At 52.8% G+C, this 24,443-nt stretch overlaps 1 protein-coding gene across 2 annotated transcripts in view; it reads left to right on the top strand.

Annotated features, from left to right (window-relative positions):
* Positions 1 to 24,443, top strand: part of MEGF6 (multiple EGF like domains 6) — a 94,004-nt gene that overhangs the window by 29,389 nt on the left and 40,172 nt on the right. Inside the window, exon 5 of one of the 2 annotated variants that reach the window (XM_074924627.1) lies at positions 11,966 to 12,088. The exons of the other annotated variant lie outside the window; for it this stretch is intronic. Coding sequence (XP_074780728.1) covers positions 11,966 to 12,088 — 123 coding nt within the window. The remainder of the gene's footprint in view (positions 1 to 11,965; positions 12,089 to 24,443) is intronic. 2 annotated transcript variants of the gene reach the window in all.

Here is a 24,443-nt window from a genome sequence, read left to right on the forward strand (position 1 = left end):
AAAATCATCAAACACCAGCCTGTTTGCTGAGCTCCCAAAGGGAAGCCTTGGAAAGGCTGCCAAGTGCAGTATATTTTTATATTGCATCCATTATACAATGTGTCAAAAAAGAATTCTCTCCACTACGGAGAGATATTTATAGTCCATAAGGTTTTATGGCAGATGTTGAGAATCTAAGGTTACTCTCGCTGAGACTAGTCAGGCTGTTGCCTCTGACTTCAGCGGGGGCAGGTCTTTAAAGCGTGAGGGTCACTTTGTAAAGAAGGAGCTGGCCTGGATGCTGTCACCGTCCCGCCTCTGCCACCCGAGGACCTTTGGGGAGACAAAGGGGAAACTTCCCGGAGCGGCCGGGCCGTTGTGGCCCTGGCTACCGAGCCAGCGGCACGTGCAGGAGGCAGACAGGAGCCCGTCTGCGGGAGCCACAGCCCCGTTTGTTAAAGGTTTAAACCCCGGATGAGCTGGGCCTGGCAGCGGAGAGCCGGGAGCGCGGTAGCAACCAGCGACAGGGTAAAGGAACGGGCAGAGAGAGGAGGATCTCTGGTGGGGGGGCTGCAGGCCGAGGCAGCTGAGGAATAGGGAATCGCGTGACATCGATAGGAACAAACGCGTGTTCTGAGCGGAGTCAGAACATTTGATGAAAAATCTGTCTCGGCCCTTAAGGGCAGCTGCGTGGAAGGTGCCCGGCACAGCCAGGTGCGTGTGTGGAAGTGCTTTCAGATCCCTGCAGCCGGTCTCTCTTGCAGATGTTCCTTCCTCCAGGATGTTTGCATGGCCTGAAGAAGTAGCTTGCCCTGATCTAACAGGTATTTGCACACCTTCCAGTGGGGAAGGAGCAATCCCAACAAGCCCTTCGCTTCTGCTTTTTGACGCAGATGAAGAGGTCGCAGAGATTCCTTTGAGGCTCCATCCGGTCAGGGAGATTCTGGGAAGCTCTGGTCACAGTTCCACTGAAAGGTTCCCTCGTCCTGGAGGAGGCACGTGGCTGGGAGAGGCCCTGAGCAGAAACACATCTCTGAACCACTGAAACATTTGAGCTTAAACTTCCCGTTCTTTAAAAAATCAAATACCTTAAAGAATAGACAAACACCTCTGGGACTTTTCCTGGCTTAGCCCATCACATCCAGGAGTCAAGTTTAAAAAGACCTGCAAAGCTTATGGTGTGCGTAGGTCAACTCAGTGTCTTATGTAACTTAAAGTTCATAAAAATTGAAAGCCCTAAGTATGATGTTGATTAAATGTAGCTTGGCCATCTCACATATTTATATTTGTGAGACGTTTAAGGGGAGCCAAAACTGATAGTGCAGTCCCTCGGGAAAGGTTGGCTGTTACTAGACAAGGGATTTAAGGCTGCACATACGTGGTTGGTGTGTGTGGGAATGGCACCGCTGTGATAAAATGAACCTGTGGCCTCTAGTCCTGGAACTCTCCAAACCTCTGGTGAAAACAGACAGTGCACGTATGTACGCGCATGTGTGTGTGTGTGAATCTCCACGTGCGTGCTGTTGCATTTTGTACACCGACACGTCTTAGTGAGCGTCACAGAAAGGACTCGCACGCGGCCCGGCCCAGCACGTACGGCCCTGGGCTGTCCAGGTCGTGGCAAGGAGAGCCTGACAAAAAATTAGAAAAGATCAGATACATTGAAAGCGTTTGAAAAAATTACATGAAAATGACCAGCCAAGTTAAGATGATGTCAGTTTGGACAGAAAATTACAGAAGAAACGATGGACGAACAAAAAAGCCTGTGAAAAGCGATGAACTGAGTAAGTTTTATCTGAGCACTGCAGGAAGCTGCAGAGTTGTGAAAGGTATTCTGCTCCCTGCGGACCGGGGCAGATCGCATCGGGCATATTCTCTTCAAAGGCTGTGCTGTAAAAAAAAAAAAGATTAAAAAAAAAAAGAGATTTCCTGGCGGTGCTGTCTGTCATGGCTGGTTTATTATGTCTCTGTTGTTTGTAGATCAGGAGGAGACAGTGCGGTTGTCTGAGCATTTGGTATAATCCATGAGAGGACATCGAGTTTATAGATGGTTAGGTGGGCAGGGATGTTAAGTTCTAGTTAAGAACTCCTGAAAGACAGGAAAATATATAATATCTCCTTACGATTTCTCTTTTTTACGTGCCTCGTTATACCCTTGTGTTTTGCAACTTGTCTTTTCTGTGTTCTCTACCCTCCTGCACCAGAAGCAGCTCTGCCCTGCCCGAAGCAGGGGCTGTGTCGCTGCTTTTTCTGCAGCAAGAATTGAGCAGTGGGGGAAAAGCCTTGTCCCTGAGGTCCTCGTCCTGGGGGACTCGTCCTCCCCAGGTTTGCCACCCCGGCGGCGCGACCGCTGCTGATCTCCCGGGTGTGCCGTGGGAGGAAGCGGCGTCTGAACGCTCGGGTGCCAAATCCCAGAGTGCGCTGAGTTGTAGAAAAGGGAAACAAAACAGAAATGGGAAAAAAAAAAAAAAAAGAATCACCAAAACCCAACAAAGAACCAAACAAATCCCCACCCACCGTGGATTTTGCATGGAATTTCCAGTTTGCTGACAAACCTTCCGAACCAGTGTAGTGGGGAAGCAGCAGAGGTGCGACGCTGCCGTGGCTGTGCCACAGCCTGCTCTTGGCTCATCACTTGGGCAGATTTTCTGAGAGCAATTGGAAATATTTTCTTTCGACCCAAATTCAACCACGCAGAAGCATCGGTCAGACCCGTGCGGTTCCACTATTTCCGTGCTTAACTGCTTACCTTTAAGTACTAGATAAGGCACGTTCTCTAGTTCCTTTAGGTTATCAGGGTGCTTGTTATTGGGAGAATCTTATGGCAGCTTCGTTAAACGGGCTGTGTTATAATGGCTATAAAACAGAGCGGCTCAAATTCTTGGGGGTTTTCTCCCAGTACAACTGTTTTACTGAGGATATGCTACAGCAACTTGATTTTTAGAGAGTAATTGTGCAGCTTTTCACCTCTGAAGTGAATTGATCCAGTTCAACACTGGCAGGGCCCTTTCCCAAGAGCTGTAAGTCTGTTAAATTTCTTTACGGCCAGAGGGAGGGGATAGAGCCTCTCTGCTCTGCTCCAGAGCCCGTCCTTCAGCGCTGGGTCTCTCTTCCGAGAGCCTCCCTCACCCTCTGACTGCGGAGAGTAGTTTTCCCGTTGAAGAGCTGCAGGATTATCCCTTTGGAATTAGATAGAAGTGATTGTATCTCAATTTTAACCACATTTGATCTGTATAGACTGCGTAGCAGTTTTCTTTATCTCTTTTTTTCCGGTCAAACAAAGTGCAGCAATGTTTGTCTATTTTTTTGGTCTTATTAAAGGTTACTTCCCTAAAAAAAAAGAAAAAATATATGGTTTTTTAAAGTGTATAGACTTTTTTTTGGGGAAAAAATTACAGATGGCAGTTATATATGTGTGTGTATACAATGCTGTGTATGTAAGTGCAGATTCTGTTGGCAAAACAGATTTCACAGGTTTTATTTACTTCGGGATAATCCTTTCCAATGAATTAATCTGGAATTTGGAAGGGTAGCCACAAGCCTTTGTTGGCTTGCAGGGTGCGTGTTGTGAGCTCTGGGGACCTGAACCATCCCCTTTCAGTAGGTGTTTGAGAAACCCAAGTGCCCAGCCCGGGTGGGGATGCTGCCCTGCCAGCAGGACGTGACAGAAAGCTTCTAGTCTTGTAAATACCAAATGTGAAGGCTCAGTCTTATGCTCCTCTGACCTGGAGTTTACCACAAAGTTCTCTTTGCGGCCAGCTCGTGTTTACTTGCAATTGTATGTGCTGAGAGGAAAAAAGGCAGAGCTGGCCGTGGAACGGAGAAAATCTCTTGCCGACTCCTCTCGCCGGCCACACTGAGCGGTTTTGCTCAATTAGGGGAAATTAAGCCACGTCAAAACTTAACCTGCTGGGATAGGGAAGAGGTTGGCACATTGGCACCGAAGTTTGGGCCCTGGTCCTCCTTTCCAGGGCACTGTGAAGGTGCAGAGAGCCGAGATGATTTGTGTGGTCTGGAGCTCGCTCCCCGCTCGTGGGCCGTCAGGACATGATGCTCCTTCTTCTGTCGAGGGTCACGTTCTCTGCCCCGACCCCCGGAACTGGCTGGCGAGTGTGTGCTGCTGAGCTGGGAGATGACTCTGTCGCTTCATGGTGTGTTTTCTGGGTGTGCTGGAAAGGGGCAGGGGCCTTGTTCAAGGGAAAGCCAGATGCTACAAAACTGGGGCCTCTTGGCATCGAAGCTGCCTTCAGGCCTTTTTACAAGGTGTTGTAAAGTCGCTTGACAATGGGCTGCGAACGTTAATGGTCTCTTAGCCCAAAGGCAGATGGAAAAGTGGGGGGTTTTGTTATCAGTTTAAGGAGATGGTTTCTTTCATGTGGGAGTGTGTAACCTCCATAAATAAAATACCAGATGTGCTTGAATTCTGTTTTCCTTAAAATGACTTGGGCATTCGTATAAAGGATCGGAATACCTACTGTTATCAGTATTTGATTTGAAGCCTTTCCTAGCAAAACGTGTCCCAGTGAGTTTGTGAACACCAGGTTGATGCAGAACAGGTACCACCACCATAGCGTTCAGCCTCGGTCCTGGCTAAGCCAGGCTTACCTGTCATCCCAAATCCTATCACCCAAACGTGGATCCTCCAAAACGTTTGGTTTACCAAGAAACGCAGCTCTGGTTTTGATTTGGAGTGCTGTCAGCCTCTGTGGTGGCTGGAGCCGCGGCTGTGGCATGGGGAGGGGCTGCCCCTGGCGCGGGCTGGGTGGGGACGGCGGCAGGGACGGGGGCTCCCGGCACACACCGTGTTTGCACGGGGCAAAGGGAACCACAGGGCCTCAGATGGTTCTGGGAGGGAGCGAGTGTCCGAGCCTAGTGCTGATGTCACGGCAGTCCTAAAGGTGAGCCCTAAACCCAGCCCAGCTGGGCTGTCCCTCTGGTCTGTCCCGGCTGCGCACAAGGGCCGTACCTGGATGCATTTCGAAGGACATTTCCGAGCCGGTGCAGAGAGAAGTGCCCGAGGGATGATGAGTACAGGCCCCCAGAGCTGTGCGGTGCCGTGCAGACGGTGCAGGGAGGAGAGGCGGTCGCTGTCCTTTCTGATACTGGGAGGGATTTGGACTCAGCTGGGGACTGAGAATATATTTGAAACAAATCTTGCACAGGTGCAAGGCTGAAGTAGCAGTGTGAAATTCTCCCAAGGCAGATGAATTTAGTTTTATGAGAAACATGGTCATTAGTTGTGTGTGACTGAACTTCTGTAAAAAGTCTAAGTATTCCTCTGCAAAGCTCCTTAAAAATATAGATGGATTTTTTTATTTTTTTTTCATTTAACTATAAAGATATATTTCTTTTCATATTGCAGCCCTGCCGCTTCCAATGTCCTGGGTTTCTTTGAATGTTTGAAGGTCAGGCTGGGGAGGATTACACAAAGCAGATTTTATCACAGGACCCTTGAAGTTGTTCTTGGCCAGCCTGGGCACTGCCTAGGTAGGCGATTCCTAAAGGTAACGAGCATGAATATAAACTCCTGCAGTGCTTTAAAACCTGCGGTGCTCGCTGCCTGGGGGGAGCAGGGAGCCAGAGGAGCGACGGGGGGGCTGCAGGGTGTTGGAGCACCCTGTGTGTGTTCAGAGAGACGCTGCTGGTCGGGGCTGAGATGCAGCAGAAGAGCTGCCTGGGGACTGGTCACACAGTGTCCCCTTCTCTGGGAGTTCTCTGGGACACAGAGAACAAACCAGATATTAGCAGTTACACTGCACGTATAGCTCCTGATTCCTGCCTGCCTTTAATTTAGCGGGGATGTGAGTTATCTGAAGATTGGCGTTTTTAAACCATTATCTGAACAAAAAGGGTTGTATGTGTGAAAGTTCGGTACAATAGTCTCTTATGTGTTCCTAACTCTTGCTTAAAAAATAAAAAGCAACCTTGTACGTGTTCTGCGGACAGAGATGAATTGAAACCAAGTTTTAACAGGAGTCCCGTAGGAAGTTTCATATTGAATTTATTTGCGTTGACATGGCACTTCAGCAAATGTACAAATAAAGCTAAGGGTGGGAAGAGCCTGTCTCAGGAGCAGGTTTCCAGGAGCCCCTTGATATCCTCTGTGCGTGACCTTGGAGATCAAGTATAGGTGGAGCCTGTGGGTGCGAGTCAAGGCGACCCATACTTGGTTTCAAGGGTCTGCAGGGAACCGTCGGCGGGGATGGGGCAGAGCCCTGGCACGCTCCTGCTGCGCGGGGAAGGTGAGGGCCTGAAGGGACGGCCGCTCCTTGCTGAGGTCCGAATTGACTCGCTGGTATTGTCGGACTTTTTGTTTGGAAAAATCACCTAGTGCAGGTGGAAAGTTGCATTTCCCAGGTGATAGAAACTCCGCGAGTAATCCGGACACAGAAAGTGCATCCGAATAACCTGCGGGTCTCGTGCAGGCCTGTCTCCATTTACCTCTCCCCCCGCCACTGAGGCTTTGAGCAGCCTGCAGCAGACTTACATCTGAAACCCCAAACATTTATGGGTGGTTGTGCACCTGCAGTCACGTCTCCAAGCACGGGTGAGGCTGTTAGTGGTCCTTTCATGCCTTGCTGTTGCGCCACGTGCGGCTTCACGCTCTTTTCTTCCCCAGGCTTGTTTTGTGAAAAGATGTGCAATGTTCAGGGCCAAGGGAGGATCACAGTCGCGCAGGCTGGGTTTGAATTATGGAGTTTGGACAGACTTTAGTCAGTGACACACTTGACTGGATTCCCTGCGAGAAGTGTGAAGGATCTGTGACTTTTGCATGGCTTCAGTGGGAAATCTTAACTTGGCCCTTTTTATGCTCACACCCAGTCCTGGTTTCCTTGAAAGAATTTCAGACCTTTTAGTGAACTTGAACCGAGTTTTGAGTTCATCAGGAAATACAAGTCCAAGAAAGTTCTAGGCAGGATTGATGTTGACGTGGGGCAGGGATTTCAGGAGCACGTGCTCCCTGGGCCCGGCCTGGGGCTCGGCTGAAGCAGCCCTGGGTTTGTGCTGGTGCATGGAGGGGGGAGGCGGCGGCGGCTGCCCGGAGCGCCCGGGGTGCTTTGCTCTGTGGGCAGCACGTGCTGTGCCACGACCTGCCCCTGAGACCCGCACCCCTCCCTGCAGGGAGGCACCCCGGGCACCGTCCCCGGGGGAAAGGAGGAGAGTGTCTGGAATCTTGGGTGGCGTATGGCCTGCCCGCCCTCCGTAGGTAAGCCACGCACGCGGAGCGAGGGGATGCCTGCAGCCGTCACATTTTTCTGAAATACTAATGGGTTGTTTCAAAGAGGCACGGCGACCTCCAGGGAATAATATATAATCTTTCCTCCCAAGGGCCCACGGGGACCGATTCCAGCACAGCTGCTCCTAGTTAGCTCGCAGCTTCAGGAGGTCCAGGTTTGATTTAGGGACCAACCTTTACCTCTCTTTTCGTGGCACCTGGCTGGCGGTGACAGCTGATTCATAGCTGCCTGGCAGAGGCAAAATAAATCTCCTACTTCTGTGCTGGGGGGTTGACTACACTTTCAAGGTATCCTTTGTCCAAAGATCTTAGAACTCAGGATGGCCCAACAGCCCCACGTTGATGGTAGCAAAATAGTTAATGTCAGGCTCTCCCCCTTTTCAAAATAAGGATGGGCGTTACTGTCTCAGAGCCACTTTTCTGCCACGATTGGCAGTTAATGCCCTTGGAGTGCAATGGCAATTAAGGCTCTGAAGTGCAACGGTGGCAGCGTCCAGGTGCAGGAGGAACAAGCACGGAGCCTCCCAGCCCGTGTCGGGCTCTCCCTGCTGTGAGCTTTCACGCTTTGGCTGATCGCCCCGAGCGGGACACTGGGGTTCCCTCCTTAGGAAAGTCGGGGTGTGAAATCCACCCGCAGTTGGGGCAGAGGTCGGCTCTGAGCCGCAGCGGGCCCGGGGCAGGAGCGGGCGGTTGGGGTCGCGGCGGACGAGGGAGGCAGGCAGTGGTGAGCTGGCGGGGGAGGAATGCTCTTCCTTCTGTTTATGAATCATATCTTTCACATGGAGGAAGGAAGTTTCATAATGCTTTGATAAGTACAAGCTCTAAGAAACTGAAAGTAGTGTTTGTAGAGTCTAACCACAATGCTTATTTTTACAAAACATGGAGGCAAGAATAACTCCTGCTCTCGCTGCATCCTTCTGGGGAAACATGTTTTACGGAGAATCTGCTGAGACTGTGTCCATTTCAAAGATTGAAGGGAACTTTATCCAAAAGCTGCTGTTAAAGAATGACAAAAAACGCAACAAACCCCTAAACTCCAGCTGCATCCAGCACAAACACAGCAGAGCTACCGAGCCCCTCGAGCTCAGCGACGAGCTCCTCTCAGCTTGTGAAACCAAGACAGCAAAGCCCTTCGAAAAGCCAGCGGCTGATCTGTGGCTCTGCTCTGAGTTGGGTGACATTGAGTCCTGCTGCGGGCCCACAGAAAAGTCAGGCTTTCAGTTGAAGGCACCTTTGTGATTTGTGGTTGTCTAGTTGATCGGGTTTTGCGTTCATTTGCCTCTGAAACGTCAGGCGTGAGACCCGGAACAAACAGCTGCTCGAATCCTTTCAAAATGCAGCTGCTGTTCTCTGTAGACATTCATTTGAGGTAAACGCACTTCATGTTGCCCAAATTGGCTTTGTTCCTTGGTGTTTAGGAGTCTTTCCCTCTCCCCTTGTGCTTTCTGTCTAACCATAAGGTCACAGTCTGGATTTATGGCCTTGGAAAGGTCTCCACAGCGAGAGATGGATGGCACAGGCGTAGCTGTAAGGTGTTGCTGGGTGAGAAGCTGAGCAAGAGGCTTGTCAAACCATGAAACATTGTGAGGACGAGCGGGACGAAGACAGCCTTGTTTTGGATCATGAACTTCTCCCTGAATGCTCCTAGCAGGCTACTTGCATTGTGGAAGGACCTTCAAACCACCGAGCCTTTCTTACTCCTCTTTCCTTGCCTAACTCAGCATGACAGACGCTTCATTGCCTCCAGCTGCCCTTTTGGCTTCTAAAACACCTGGTTTTCAAATTCTTAAGCCTTCTCTAAGTTTTATAAAATCCCCCAGGGTCACATTTCCTAATTCCCCTTCTGCTCTCCGTAAGGAGTCAGTAAGTATTTCTTTGAAATACTGCATTGCCCAGTTGACGTGTCTGACCACCGATACTGGTTGTGGAAATAGAAACCGTGTGATAATGGTTACAGGAACAATGGACACAGCAGGAACAAGAATTTTCTCTTGTATTTGTGAACGTCGCTCAGGGCACTCGGAGTCGCTTTTCTTACAACACATAAAACAGGGTCCGTCGTGTCACCTGTTAGTGAGTCTGCCAGGGCCGGCATCTCTCCTGAAAGCACTTCAGAGTAGGACAGTCTGTAGAAGTCTTGCTGGATCTTTGCTGAAAGTAGGAAAGCCTTCAACTGGTGAACAATTACTTCCAGAACTGGTTAAAAAAACTCTTCCTCTTCCAGTTGTTGCAGTAACACACCTTTCTTCAAACCGATATGGCGTGTAGGCGGTTACTGTACATGAAAATCTAATTAAAATGCGTAGAGTTCCTGAATTCATACTTTTAACACCTGTAGTGTGAAAATCCCTTGTCAGCGAGCGGGAGGGCACGGCTGGGCAGGCTCCTACTAACCACCTGGTAACCTGTCTTGCACAAAGCGTTTGGGAAGGGCTGTGGCTCTCCTGGGCCTGGCAGGGCGCTGCAGTGAGAGGATTAAGCAAATATAAACCCTTGGGGATTTCGTTAAGCTCCGGCAGGTCTTAAGATTTCTGAGAAATCAAACCAAACTTGCACGGTCTGGTGTTTCAGAAGTAGTCGGGGAATTCCCAGCCCGGGCAGGACGGAGCGGGAAGGGGCTGAGGGAGTGAAACGGTGGGTCTCTTTGATCACATCAGCCTTGTTTTGATCGCTGTCCTTCTCCAACTCTATTCTTGGCCGTGATACGTTTCATTCCTTTTGGCTTGCCGGGTTAGCCCGCCGCCCGCAGGCACCTTTTATCCTGGTGGGCAGGAGCCTTTTCCCACGGGGGGGACACGCTGCCGGCGGCGCAGAGCGCGGTGGGTGCCGGGGGATGCCCCCCCACTCAGTGTCCAACCTCTCTTTGCATCCGCAGTGAAATTCCACCCGGCGTCGTGTGGGGCTGCCCGACGGAGCGAGAGCCGCAGGGAGCGGGACGGCGCTGCTCTCGCAATAGCTCACCCCGACAGCTTTTATTTTTTTTTCCTTTCTAACGGTGCACAGGTCCCCGCCTGCCTTTGGGGGGGCTGTGTGCTCGCGGGGGTGCCTGCCCTTGCCCTGCTCCCCGCGGCTCCTCCGAGGATTCTGGCTGCGTCTGGCCGTGGAGGCAGCAGCGCTCGAGTCAGGCTCCGAGCAGATGGAAACGGGGCTGGCTCCCGGCAGAGCGCGAGCTCTGGCGGCTCTGGGCGAGCAAAAGAAAACCAAGATTTATCTGCAGTAGCAGAAGGAAATGTACAGAGTACAGTATGGCCGAAGCATGCGTTTTTGGCAAAGCTACAGCTCGTTATTCTTCCATCCAGACCAAGTGCCTTAAAACAGTATTTGTCTCCATTTTTCTCCTTTCTTTTAAGGAAATGCTTCTTTACAGAGCAAAAAAAAGTAGCTTCTTAAGCACAAATACATTTTTAGAGTGCCTTGCTTAGTGCCAAATGTCAAGAATTTGCCAACAACCGATAAATCTTTCTGAAACTTCCCCGTCTATTTTGCGTGTCTAACTGAAACTTGGCATTTCCTAAGCTGGGCTGGATTTTGATCCGTAATGAATGAGAAGAATAAAACGGCCAAACGTTGGTGCGGGGCAAGGTTTCCTCCTTGCCCTCTCCCCGCTGTTTTGTAGGCAGAAGATGGTTCGGAGATAGAAAATGTTTTGGTGTTTCTCCCAGGGCCTGAGGACACGCGGGCTGTGCGAGAGCGGGGTTTTAGAGCCCGGCGTGGGAGCAGCTCCCCTGCCGCCTGGCCAGCTCCCGCTGCCCGCGCTTGCCCGGAAGGCCTGGGCAGGTGGTGCCGGGGGCTACTGAGTGCAGGTCTTGGAGGCTTCAGTCTGTCAGTCTGGGGTCGTGGAGCCAGCCCGTATGTTGTACATTGGGAGCCTTGGCAACTCACACAGTCTATTTTTTTTTTTTTTTTTTTTTTGGACTAATTAAAGTAGCTCTCGTGTGTTTTGGTGAGGTGTGAAAACGCTTGACTGGAAAGCATCTCCAGTGCTTGTGAATAGCTTCCAGATGGGCTTTCGGGAGGAGGATGCTTCCGAGTTAGAGGGGAGGTGCAGATTTCTGCTCATTTGGGTTCCCAGTTGTTAAATCCCTCAGAGGAGCAGAGGGAGCCTGTGTTTAGGTAACAAGGCGGGTGGTAATTCCTCCATTTTCACCTGGCAATTAGTCATTCGCTCTATTAAAAGGTAATCTGAGAAAGGGGCTCTGTGTTCCCTAAAGGTCTGGCCCACGCCCCGCTGAGGGGAAGAGAAAGCTCTGGTTTCCGTAGGGAACATGATTTATTCTGCACTTGGGTTACAAACATGAGTAGAACGTGTGTACTACGTGGATATTTTAATTTTTTCAGCCTTTTAGTTTAGTCTTCTCTGGGTTAATACGATTCAGGCAACTTGTGGGGGAATTTTAGCGGAAAGGTATAAAAGTTCTCCCACTCTGATTTTTAAGATGAGAAAGTAAAACTTCTAAATCAACAGATTTTTAATGTAAAAAAAAAATTGGCCTTCTCATTTTCATGAACAAGGTGGCTCTTACAGAGGGATAACGAGTGTGTTTGTATCTACGTGAGTGCTGGTGCTCATCCAGGGTAGGAGTCTTTGGGGTGGCGACGTCCTCGAGGATGCACTGGGGGGGACCGTTGGTTAACGTTCCTTCTTACCGCTCTGCGGAGTTAATAACAGCAGAGCAGGGTGTAGCAAGCAGTTGGTTTTGCTCTCGTGCAGCTGCAGCTCACCCGGGCTCCCCTTCTCCTCTCTTCCAGACGTGAACGAGTGCGAGGTGGGCAACGGCGGCTGCGAGTCCCAGTGCTGCAACACCATCGGCAGCTTCTACTGCAAGTGCGCGGCGGGGCGGCGGCTGGCCCGGGACGGGAGGGCCTGTGCAGGTAGGGACGGGACGGCCCCGCGCCGCCTGCGAGGGGCTCCCAGGGACACGCTCTTGGGTCGTCCCTCTCCTCGCCCCTGTCGTGGGCGCTCCTGAGGTGCTTTAACAAAGCGCTCCCTTCCCGCGGTGCGCCCCGAGGTATAAATCATGGTTGTAGAAGGAAAGTCTGACCTGGATGGAAGCGAAGTGTTCAGGGTGGGATCTGGATCCGGCTGAAGTCGACGGTGTGTGTTTTATTGCTTCGAAAGAGATGAGATTTCTCCGTTGGACTCTGTGTGATCACACTGTTCCCTGTCTGCCACTTTCTAAATCTCCTCCTTTCAAACCCCAGTGGAAGAGAAGACGCGGTTTTGTGTTTGTAAAATGCAAATGCTAGATGGGATTTGTGTCAGCGTGGTTCTCGGAGGAGGCCTCGCGTCGTGCGGCTCCTGCAGCCCGAGTCTGTGCTCCTGCGCCCGCAGCAGCTGCCCCGTCCCTTCCTCCCTGGGCGGCGGCGTCTGGGCGAGCGCTGCGTGTTCGCGGCGGCCGGAGCTGGGAGGCAGAAAAATGCAAAAAGCTATTTGCTTATCAGAGCCAAGAACGAGATACTTCTTTTTTTTTTTTTTTTATTTTATTTTTTTAATTAGTATACTGCAGTTCCAGCATTCCCTGACAGTATCCGAGTGAGGCACCTTCCTGGGCTCCTGCAGACCCGAGCCCGGGAGCCCGCGCCCGCTGCAGGCGGCTCTATCGATGGCTTAGGGTGGTTGAGTTGCTGCGATGGGCTTCTCACAAATTTTCGGCACTGGTTTGCTTAGCAGAAGCCCCAAAATAGTCAGAATGGTTAACAGAGATTGCTGACAAACTGGGAAAGAGTCATTTCTGTGGATATCGGCTTGGACATTAAAGTATTCAGCAGAAAAATGTCACTTTCTTGCCAATTTGGTACATTTGTCTTGTTTTGTTGAAAATAACTGAAAAGTATTTCCTGGCTCTGTACCCCTGTAGAGATGTGTGAAATAAACAGCTCTGCCCTTATCTTAGCCAAGCTAAAATATTTTCAGTTTCCCCAGAATTCCCCTGGTGAGGATTAGCTTCTCAGATGATTAAGAGGTTCAGGATTTTGGTGGAAACAAACAATCCTTTTTTTTTTTTTTATTCTTTTAGGGGAGACAATGTGAATCCCTTTGCATATATTCTTGGAATTATTTGTAATTAGCTGTGCCCACAGAGCCCCCCTGTGCCCCCTCAGTCCCCGCTTTGTCTGACTGGGGGCAGGGGGGGACAATACGTGCCATCATCTTCCTGCAGCCCCTCTCTCCTTCTGCCTGCATTTGTTCTGTCTGCAGGTGTGATCAGGCAAACCAAAAAAAGAGCACAGGAAATATTAAGCCCTAAATTAACTGAGACTGGAGTTTGCATTGGGCCGCATCGCTCTCATACTCCCATTTTGCTCAAGGGTGAATGTCCACACGCCAGCACAGCGGGTGCTGGTTGTCCTCTCCGTGGTTTGCACTCCTCCATCAGTCTCACTGCTGTGATCGCGGGTGGGCCCTGCTGTGCTCGCCACTTTCTGCATTAATTTTTATTTTTACATCAGGTAAAAAACCCTGTCCAGATACCCTGCATGCTAACGCACGTGTGAAGAGGAGGGGACGGGATTAGATCGGATTTGTACAGACAGGGGAGATTAGAAAAGGCAAAAGGCACCGACTGATGTTTACAGTTTGCAAAATGTCCAACTTTTCTTGATCTGTGTCCTGACGGAGCCTGAATAAATCAGCCTGGGCTCCAAAACATGAGCTTAGATGTTTGGAGCCCTTTGTTGGCTCCGTGTAGGACAGGAGGGTTTGGACCTTGCCCCTTTCCCGAGGGTGGCCTGAGAAGACGAGTCGCGGGTTCAAGGGCCGGCAGTTCACTTGCTTCCCCCTTGTGACTCGCTTCCTGGCGCTGGCCTGGCTCGGTGACGTCCAGCTGGCCTCTTCGGAGCCATCCTCTTTGAAGTATCTGCTAAACAAATAGCTGCACAATAACGTCAGCAGGATGGCTTGTGTGCAGAGGCAGAAAGCTACTGGGAGCCAGTGTTGGCTTCTAAGGTAGGGAATTTTTTGAAGAAAAAAAAATACATGAGGACTTCCCAACCTAACCTCTACGTAGAACAGAGGGGTGTTATAGCTCAGGGAGAACTTGCTGCTTTTCCTGCCCAGAATTGGTTAAAATGACCTGAGTTCACTCTCAGTAGAGACAGGGGAGATGGGGGATACCATTGCAGGAGCATGGGGCAAAAAAAAAAAGGAATTTCCTTCCTGCCAAGGTGTTGTCGACTGCTTGGCTGATGACTGGGATCTTAAAATGAGTGTCAACGTTCTCCTGCAACGCTGCAGAGAAAGAGATACTTGCAACGTTTGGCTGTCCAGAGCTTGGCACACTTGGCAACGACAAGTTGAGATGGTGACATGTGACATCTTCTGAGCTACAGGACCCCCCGGTTACCCCTTGCTGCCTGCTGCTGCCCGCTGCCAGCAACATCCACCACGGGACGGGGTTGGGGCGCGTGTGTGTGCGTGGGACCTCCCTGAAAGGCTCCTGGCTTGGTCTTTCTTGTCCACGGAACAGGCAGACGGGCAGTAGCACCAGCGGCGTTTGGCTCCCCAGTCTGTTTTCACTTCTGAGCTAACGGGATTATAGTTAGAAAGCAAATCCACCCTTGGATTTATTCAGCCCCGGGCTGCTTTGCTAACGCTACCAGGAAAGGAGCCGATTAGCTCTTGTACCCATCTGGGATCTGTCTGAGAAGCTACTTAATACTGGCCCTGAGTCCCTGGGTGGCATCAGCTCTCCTCTTTATTTACGTGGCTTGAAGTTGAGCTAGTGACCTAGGGTGGCACGGAAACCTTACACACTGCCAGTTTTTGGATGATTTACCAGTATCAATAACACACAGTTGACTTAGGTGCTCGTAGAGTGTTTCTGTTGTGTTGACTAGAGGATGGTTACACTCGTAGCCACGAGCCTCTCAAGTATTTCTGTGTTTCTAGTTTTATCTAGAGTGGAAGGGCTGTCTGTAGAGTGGTTTGGGGACATTGTATTGGGATTTTTACAGGCAACGAGCGGGTTTTCTTTTTTACATCAATTTGTGAGGTATGGCCAATTCTAGGGGTGCTGAAGTTCTTTGAACAAGATCTTCTTGAGGTTCCACTGCACGTTACCGCTCACGCTGGGACTTGAAGGATGCGGAAGCCCCTTTTCTAGATCCATTGGCTGCCATCGGTTCAGGTTTAAGTTATGTCCCAGGGAAAGGAGCTCCTTTTTGCAATGGAACTAAGTCATCCTTCAACTTTCTCGTTTTGCTGGAGGAGGTTTTGCAGAAAACCGGGACCCTTGCAGACACTTTTGGAAGCGTCGGCGCGCACAGGGCTCTGCACCAGCGATGGGTGTGATGGAGAGAGCTCAGCTAAGGACGCAGGGGGCAGAGCTCCTAGCAACATCAGAAACCAAACCTCTACAACATAATTCTCACAAATTGTTGCTTATTTTACCCTTTTAAGCACCGCTGCGCATAGAGAAACATATTTGAACTTTTCATAGCTGCCTTAGGACAGGGCCGTTAGCTCCAAAAAGAAATGAAAATTCATGCTTTAGCTGGATCGTGTGTAATAAACCTAATTCAGCACACGGGGGTCTCCGTTCATTTAATTACCAGCACACGTTTTCTTTACGTAGAGGGGTTCAAAACTGTCCGGAATCCATTTTGGCCTGTGGCCTGTGATCGGTATGTGTTAAATTTCCTGGGCTGTTTGTTTATCGGACTCTTCGCCAGCCAACGTTGCAGCACGGTGCAAGGACGGGGCGCCCGAGCTCTGCCCCACGGAGCCAAGATGTCCTGGCTAAACGGGTTGGAATTTGAAGTTCCTCTCAATGTAGATGGATCCGGGTGGTGCCAAACTTCTCTCTGACCTGAAAGACTATCGGGAGACAAAAAAGGGGACAAAACTCCCTAAACCATCATTGTCTGTTCGAGGGGTGGCCTTTGCTTCGGGCTGGCCTTTAACTACAGGGGGCGAACCTTCATCTTCCAGCTTCCAAAACCCTTCCAGGAGCTTCTCTTGGGTTGGTGCCAGACAAGCCTCAACTTGCCGAGGAGTTCAGGGAGCTGGGGCGTGCCGGTGCCACGGGCCAGTTAATCAGGTGCCGTTACAGAACACCGGCCCATGGGACCTTGCCCCTCTTTAAATTCCCTTTGGAATGGCTCAGGAGCGCTCGATGGCTCTTTTGAAATAAGCCAAGTTCCGACTGGAAGGAAGAGGGAGTTCAAACTCTGCAGCTGGAAAAACGAAAAGCTCTTCGCTTTTCCAGTTTGTGCTCGTTCCCATTTCTTCCTCTAAGCTATTCCTGTGATATCTTCTTTAGTTAAAATTAGCGGGTAAGGTGAAATGCCCGCAGGAGCCCCAGGTGGCCGAGGGCAGGAGGCGAACCCAAAGGGGCGGCGTGTCCCCCGTGGAAGGGCGCAGCGGGGAAGACGCCGAGCAGGGACGGTTGAACGCGCATCCGCTGCTCGTCCCTCCGTTGTGCAGAGACACGAGCCAGCAGCTGTAAATCCTCTGGCACCGCTCGTGTTCCCAGGCCACGGCCGCCACGCGCTTTTTACACGCCCCACGGGGTGAGGGCTCGTGCGGTGCTGACCCCCGAGGCCACAACCCCCTGCCTCAGCCTGTTCCTCTCGCCTCCCCTTCCCTTCTGGACTGCTTTTACATTCTCCGTTGGGCTACTTCCTTTTAACCGCAAAATCCTTTTTAAAATGTCAGAGGAAACTTGGTTCAGGGTTTGGGTAGTTTTTGGATGAAGATTGAAGCGCTCGCGTCTGCCTCGGCTGGCTGCGCAGGGATCCCCTGTCTGTGCAGGGGTGAATCAACTCTGGGACTTAACACGCCGTTGAACTGCGAAGGACCACATCGTCAGCTGTAATTTGTTTGGGTTCTGAGGAGAGTTTAGTGATGCTAAGACTGAGTCTAAATGAAATTCCATGAGAGTTACGGGTTTGGTCCTGTTCGCTCCCATTTCAAGAACCCCTCTGGCCGGTAACGCTCTCCCAGTTGATTTCACAGGAAGCAGTAACGACTGTAACTGTTCCCGTACCCAAACCAACTCTTAGTACTTAATCAGTTGAAGTAAATTAGGTGACAAGGAAGCTCGGGCTGGCTCAAACCTGGCCAAGCATAACTTATTACATAAGCAGGATTCAGTTTATGTTCAAGCCCGATGTACTTTTGATACACGTGTTATACCGCAGAGCCGTCTGGAAAAGTCTGAGCCTCTCATCATTATTTTTTTTTTTTTTTTAGCAGTCTAAGAAAATATGAGATTGAACAACTTTGTCACATAATTTGTTGAGTACCAGCAGCTGCGCTGGCATTTGTTTCTGCAGGGCAAGGAGCAAGCGCTCTTTGTGGGGAGCTGCGTGTGCCCGGCCGGGAGGAATTTCCAGGTCGTGGAGCCCCTGGAAAGGTCCCGCTGGTGCCGCTGGAGTCGGGGGCTCTGGGAGAGCGGCGCTCGCTCCGCTGCAGCTGCGTTCCGGGCAGCGTCGCGTAGACAGTGTCTTGGTAACATCCCTGCACTGAGGCAGTCGGTCTAAGCCGTTTCTCATAGCTCTGTGGCAACATTCATTTCTGCATGTCAACACTCCTGGAAACATTTACAGGAGAAGTGTCAACGCTGGCCGTGGTGGTGGCTTCAGCGTCGCTGCGCGGAGGGAGGGTTCCCGAGGAGCCCCGCCGGGGCAGGAGCGAGGCGCAGGGGCGGCGGGGGGGATTCACCCCCTCTGGAAGCAGCTTCCAGCAGGACGGCGGCGAGCGGCCAAGGCGCAGCGCGAGGGCCAGAGGGTTCGGCACGGGGCGAGGGGGGGGCAGGCATCGCTTCTGGTGCCTCGGTCACCCCCCTCCAGCAGTTCCCCTCCTCCTGTCCCTCTTCTGCCCCGGGGTCCCCTCTCCTCACCCCCCAACGCTGAGCATCTCCTCGGGGGGCCCTGGCAGAGCCGGCGGGCTGCGGGGGGAAGGTGGCTGCGGGATGGGGGCTGCGGCACATTGGGGCTTTGCACTGATTTCACTTCTCCAGACCGTTTCTAAAAACCTGCAGCATCTTTCGGAACGGTTACATTATTTTTTTTTTTTCCCACAAAGTAACTGACAAATTTTTGGGGTCGGATATGTTTGTTAAAGAAGCATTCATGAAAAGCGCGTGGGCCCTTGGGAGTTTTAAGATGAGCCGAAGCGTCCGGGAGCTGCTCCCGCTCGGAGCGACCTGCCTGAGCCCACCGTCCCCTGGAAACCGCTGCAGCGAGAGCCTGACGGTGTCATTTTCTTCCTGGATTCAGCTTCTCTCCGTGTTTCAAAATTCTTCACGGAATGCTATTCATTGCAGGCTAAACCACGAGTTTTAATTTGGAACTTTACTTACAGCCAAATCATACTGCTCAACCGTCTCCGAGTCGCAGGGCCTGGGCTCCCCCAGCTCAACCCTGCGAGCACGTTGTTTCAAAACATTCCAAAAAGTTAAATGAGGCTTTTTGAGCTTGCCTCTGGAAAATCCGATCAGCTCTTTGTACTTCTTGCTTCGTGAAAAAAGGTAAAATAAAATCCTAGGCTCCGTCTCGCAGGAGGCGGCGATGGGATGGTTTTCTGTTGGAGCCGTCGCGTTTCCGTGAGGGAAATTTGCGCTTTTTTCGGGATTTTCAGACGAGCCCAGCGCGGGTTTGCAGGGCGTTGCGGATCCTTCGGCTGTGGGTTGTTTCAGGAGGGGTGAGGGTCACATCAGGCACCCAGAGGCGACACCCCCAGGGCATGACCAGCAGCCCCCCCCCCCCCCGCCGGGGCTGAGGGCGGCTGCTCCCCGGGGGCCGCTCCCGGGGGCTCCTTCGGGGGCCGTTGGGGCAAAACCGCCGCTTTATCCCATGGCGAGGGCGCAGGGCGGGGGGGGCCGGGGGGCGGCCGGGCTTGGCTCTACCTGCGGGGCGGCGCGGAGCGGAGCGGACCCGCCCGCGGGCAGAGCCGCCCCCCCGCGCATCACCGCCGCGCTCCTCGCCCCGCTCTCCCGGCGCTTTGCGTGCCTGTCGGCTCTTTGGTCGGTTGTTTTTCGTCGTCTTTTTTGTTTTATTTTGTTTTGTTTTCTTTCTCCCCGGCTCCCGCAGCTCGGCACCCAGGCGCGGCGCGGCTCGGGGGGGTCTTTTTCGCCACCCGAGTGCCCCCCGCGCTTCCCGTCATGGGGCAGGAGCAGCGGCAGCTCTGGGTGCTGCTGTGGGGCTTCGGTTTTTTGGGTGGCCTCCCCGAAACCGCCGGCAACCACTACCCCTACCTCTGGAGGAGCTGCTACCCCTGTTACCTGGGGCGTGCGGGGTACGGCGGGGCCCCCCCCGACCTGAGCACAGGTATGTAGCGGGGCTGGGGGCGCTGCGGGGGCTCCCGGTAGCCCTGGGCTGGCGGCAGCAAAGGTCACACGCCGGTGACCTGCCTGCGCCTCCGCCGGGACCGGGATCGGGATCGTCCCTGCGCGGTACCGGCGGCACCGGCCGCCTCCGGCGCGTCTGGAACTCGGGAAAGTCCGTTCTGGCAGAGGGGGAAGGAAGAAGTTTCCTTCCATCAGCTGCTCGGCGGGTCGGGCGCGGAGACCTGCTGTGCGACGGTCCCTCAGGGACCGAACGCGTTCGTTCTGTTCGGGTGCCTCGAGTCGTTTTTTCCCTCAGCGCCGAGGGGTCTCACCCCGGTCCAGGGCAATACGCGGAACACGGGGCTGTTTTATCGTGACAAAAATCCGCCTTTCCCTCTGTGAGACGGACTTTGCCTGGGTTGCGCGAGCCCTCTGCGGTGGGGTCCTGCCGGGGCTCGGGGGGACTCGGTGGTGTCTGTGCGCGAGGGGAATCCTCTGGCAGCGGCGACTGGGGGGGCCACGGGCCGGGCGGGGGGCCGCAGCCGCAGGAGCGCAGATCGCTTCTCTGCACGGAAACGTTCGGGCTCACCAGCGTCTGGTGGAAGCAAATCCCCAAGCCAGGCGCCGGGAGCCTGTTGCCCCGTGGCCGGGGGCAGGTGGAGGGGCCGGGGTCGCTCCGTGCGCCTGCGGCCGAGGTCGCCCCGGCGTTGCCGTCCCTCGGGAGCGGGCCCAGCCCTTCTGGTTGGTTGGTCTCTGACATCGGCGCTTTCTGCTGCGCTGTCGGGCGCTGCAAGGAGGCAATAAACGCTTTTTTGCTGCTTTCCGTTATCTTTTCCTGAACGTTTCTGTGCGCTGGCTGAGGCGAGGTGGAAGTTCCGCGAGTGCACACACACCTGTTCCTTCCTCCTCGTGCGCTCGGCTGACAGCGGCGGATAAAGTTTGTGGTTGCCTGAAGATTTAGGAAATAATGGAGAATATGTGAAGTTCACGAAAGACTTTGGGTGCTTGTGAGTAATGTAGACATCGAGGAATGCATTTTCTCATCGTGAGATAATCCTAATAAATAAATGCCCCGAGCAGTCGGTTATAAAAGTGATAGCAGAGTATTTGTGAGATGTGCCAGACCTTTGGAAACGGGGTGACTTGCTGTTTTGTTATTTAGAGATGAGATGTTTGTCTCAAACTCAGATGGCATTTGCTGTCTCCATCCGACTACGTTGGCTCATGTGACTTCTCCAAGAGAAGCTCCTGAGATCCAGCTCCGTGTCCAGAATATAAACCTCCAGCCCCCCCCTTCCCTACCGCGTCCTGAGCCTGAGCCTGGTCCTGCTTATCCGGGCTCCACGGACGGGCAGCTCCGGGCACGCTCGTGGCTTTAGCCTGACGTTTGTGTGAGGGATCTTTCAGTCTGCAAGGCTGAGGTGTTTTTCTCATGTTCAGGAGGAATGTAATTTAGAATTTCAAGCAGAAAAGCAAAGCGCCTTCACCCGGGCATTCTGGTCATTCTTAAAACTGCTCTGAACCTGGGGAAAAGGAAACATAACTGCTGGTAAGTGTGTGATCGCTAAGCCTCTTTGTCCAGGAGCTTGTGGGGTTTTTTTGTTTTTTTTTTTTCATCTTCAGAAAAGGGGTGAATATCCAGACATTTGCAAGCCAAAATCTGGCAGATAAGCTAAATATGTCTTTCCTCTGAGCAGTTATGTCTAATTTTCCTACAGAGTTTACAAAGAAGTAGGTGCAGATTACAAAATAAACCAAACCCAATCCAACCCACCACAGCCTTCAGGCCCTCCCAGCTGACAATAACAAAAGAAGACAGGAAAAAAAATATTCTTCTCTCTTTCTGTCTCTGTAAACAAGTGAATTTTTGACGTGTTGCAGCATGAGACACCGTTCCTGTGCACGGGACCTTTGACGGAAGGGGCAGATGGAGGGGCGAAGCCTGGCTCAGGCACACACCTCGGCTCTCTCCTCCGGTGGGATGAGTCTTTTCTGCACAGTTTGCTGACACCCAGAGAAGTTTTGGCCCCGGTGCTTCCAGGAGCGCCCGGAGCTGCTGCCTCTTCCCTGCCGCCCGGACCGTGCTCTTCGGGCGCTTTTAACAAACAAAACCGTTTTTCAGGGAACTTAATTTTTGCCTTTGAATGCAAAGTAGATCCTCAGGAGACGTGACCTGAGCTGAGGGGCTGGGTGTGTGTGTATGTGTGTGTGTGTGTGTGTGTCCCTGAAGACGTGCCCCCCCATTCTGCAGCCCCAGCGGTGTGCAGGTAGAGCCCCCCAGGGTGGGCAGGAGGGTGGGACACTGCTGTAACGCTGAGGGGGTGCCAAGGGGGCAGAGGAGGTGAGCGTAGACGCGTTGCTCGCCCTGAACTTGGTATCGCTGTGGTTTGGGCTGATGATTTTTCCTTCGCTGCCCCGGAGGTCAGCGGGTAGCCGCAGCCCTTCTCTGGGCCGTGTGATTTTCACGGTGCTGTGCAGCAGTTCCCGTGGAGCGTGTCCCCCCACCACTGCCCAGGCCGTGCACGCGTCCACGCAGACGTGATCCCTCCGTCAGGCAGCTGCAGAAAAGCAAAGCCGACAGGGGAACTGCTGGAGAGGCCTTTCACCGGCCGTTTTATTGTATGAACGGAGAGTGAAGAGGTGTTGGTTGTTTTTTTTTTTTCCCTTCCACTTCGAGGGACTGATGAAAACACCACCTGAGCTCCCGAGCCTCCCACTAGCGGTGTGTCATGGAGGTCTGGAGTGCCCTAAAATGCCTCTGTGTGCAAACAGGGCTCTGCTGGAGCCTCACACAGCTGAGCTGAGTGGAGCCATCCTTGTGCTCTGCTGGGGACTTGCATTAAACCGTCACAGGGAGGTTGACCTGGTGCCGTGATACTCTCTCCACGGTTCTCTAAAGCAGGTCAGAAAACAGCACAGGGCTTCGCTTTTGTTTGATTACGTGGTTCCCATTAGCTCCTGCAGCAGCGACCTGCGTTTCCATCGGTCGGCGCCTGCCCATGAGCTCCCTCGGCACGGCGGGGACCGAGCCAACGTGCCTCTGCACGGGGATGTTTCCCGTCAGAATGAGACCCTGAGCAGAGAAGAGGGGTGAAACAAAGCCACGAGGGAAGGTCTGAGCCGGGGAGCGTAGCAGCAAGTTGAGAGCAGGCTGCCTGCTTGTTGTTACGTGCTCCTCTGCCCCCCTCTGAGTAATACCTAATTATCAGCACCATCCGGAGACAGAAACGTGAGCACAAGTGAGAGCTGGGCGACTCTCCCAGCGGCTGGCTTGGAGGCAAAAAAAGGTGAGGTGAGGACAAAGCAAGTGGCTGAGGCAAAACAGCTCCCTGATGCATTTTCGCTTCATCAGATGATTGTAAAACCAGCGCATCGGTTCCTGAAGGGCCTTTGGAAGCTGCTGCCGTTGGGGATGGCGCAGGCAGCGTGGGAAAGCCACTGGCATCTCCCGTCTGCCCAGGAGGGGCTGCAGCGGCAGGAGTGCCAGCCCCAATAACTGCAGCTCCCAGAGAGCCCTCAGGGCTTTCCTAAGTGCCCGTTTCACAAGGCGAAAACAGGGTGTGGAGGCATTTTGACCACCCAAAATGATCTTTCTTCCTTCCTCACGTGAGTCACTCAGATTCCAAGCCGAGACCAGCCCGAGGCAGGTACCGTTCCTCCTCGTCCTGGAGGAGGGAAAGGCCTCGGGGATGAGGCACCGTCCTCTCCCACGTCTTCCCCGCGCGGTCGGCGAGGGGAGCCTGGACTGACAGGGCCTGCGGTGCCTCCGGGTTACCCGCACCCGGGGCTGTGCGAGACACGGAGCAACGGGCAGGGGGATTCTCCTTTAACGCCTCCTCCGTGCCCTGAGTTTCTAACCCGTGTCTGTAGCGCGGGGCAGCTCCTCTGCCTCCAGCCGCCCAGCGTGCCGCGCTCGCCTCGTCTCCTTCCAGTCTCTTTACTTCTTAAAAGTGCTGAATTAGCTTCAGCAAACTGGTACCGGAAAGATAAAGTCGCTAAATCCCACACATGCTCATCTTGATGGAGTTTAATTAACCTTTTCCCTGCAGCCTGCTCTGTAATCCAGGCTAATTGCCGCAGGGATAAAGCTTGGCACCGCTCTTTGGCCCGACAGAGCGAACCTTAGCAGCGTATCTGCTGCCTGTGCTTCCAGCTGGGATCCGTCTCCTCCTCCTCCTCAGCCTTCCAGAGGAGATAAACTGCCTCTGTACCAAATATTGAGTAATTTGCAGAGCTGCTGTTGCCACTTTCTTTCCTCCGACACAGAGCTCTTGTTGGAGACAAATCACAGGGTTTCTTCTCGAAGGACCTGTGCGTGGTCAGCGAGTGCACTTGACCAAAGTTGCCTCCTCGCATTCTTCTCCATTTTTTTTTTTTTTTTTGGTCTTGTGTTCATCTTCCCCACGTTTGATTACAGCATTACCCCCGTAGGCCCACCTAGCCGGTACCTGAGGCCCAGTGGATTGTTTCTGCTCGGGGAAGAGGCTGACGAGCATTGGCTGTTTCTCGGGTGAGCCCCGTGTCCTTGCGGATGCGGTTTCCTTACGCAGCAGGGGGGTTTCCCTACCCAATAAGCCAAATCCCACTCCCAGGCTCTTGCTGTGTTTGGTTTTGTGTCTGCCTTGGTGGGCTCCACCTGGTATCGGCCGTCCCATCCATGGCGTGGAGCATGCAGGCGCGTGGCCTTGGCGTGCTCCATCCTGGCGTGGCTCTGGGTTGCTCGGTGTCAGCTACCCTCCTCAGAAGAGAAGTCGGTATGCTTCTAATTTTCTTTCTTTGGTATATTAATTTCAACCAGATTTTGTCAGCAATCCGCTAGGAAAATAACCCCAGTGTGCCACAAACCGCATCTCACAAAGCGTCACGTAGGTTTTCGGGTCCTTGTACTGCCAAGACGTGCACCGAGGGCAACGTGACCCTTCGCGGCGATGCCGTCCTGGCCCCGGGGGGTGGCTCCT

Source organism: Athene noctua, chromosome 22 (genome assembly GCF_965140245.1).
Source record: "Athene noctua chromosome 22, bAthNoc1.hap1.1, whole genome shotgun sequence".
NCBI lineage: Eukaryota > Metazoa > Chordata > Aves > Strigiformes > Strigidae > Athene > Athene noctua.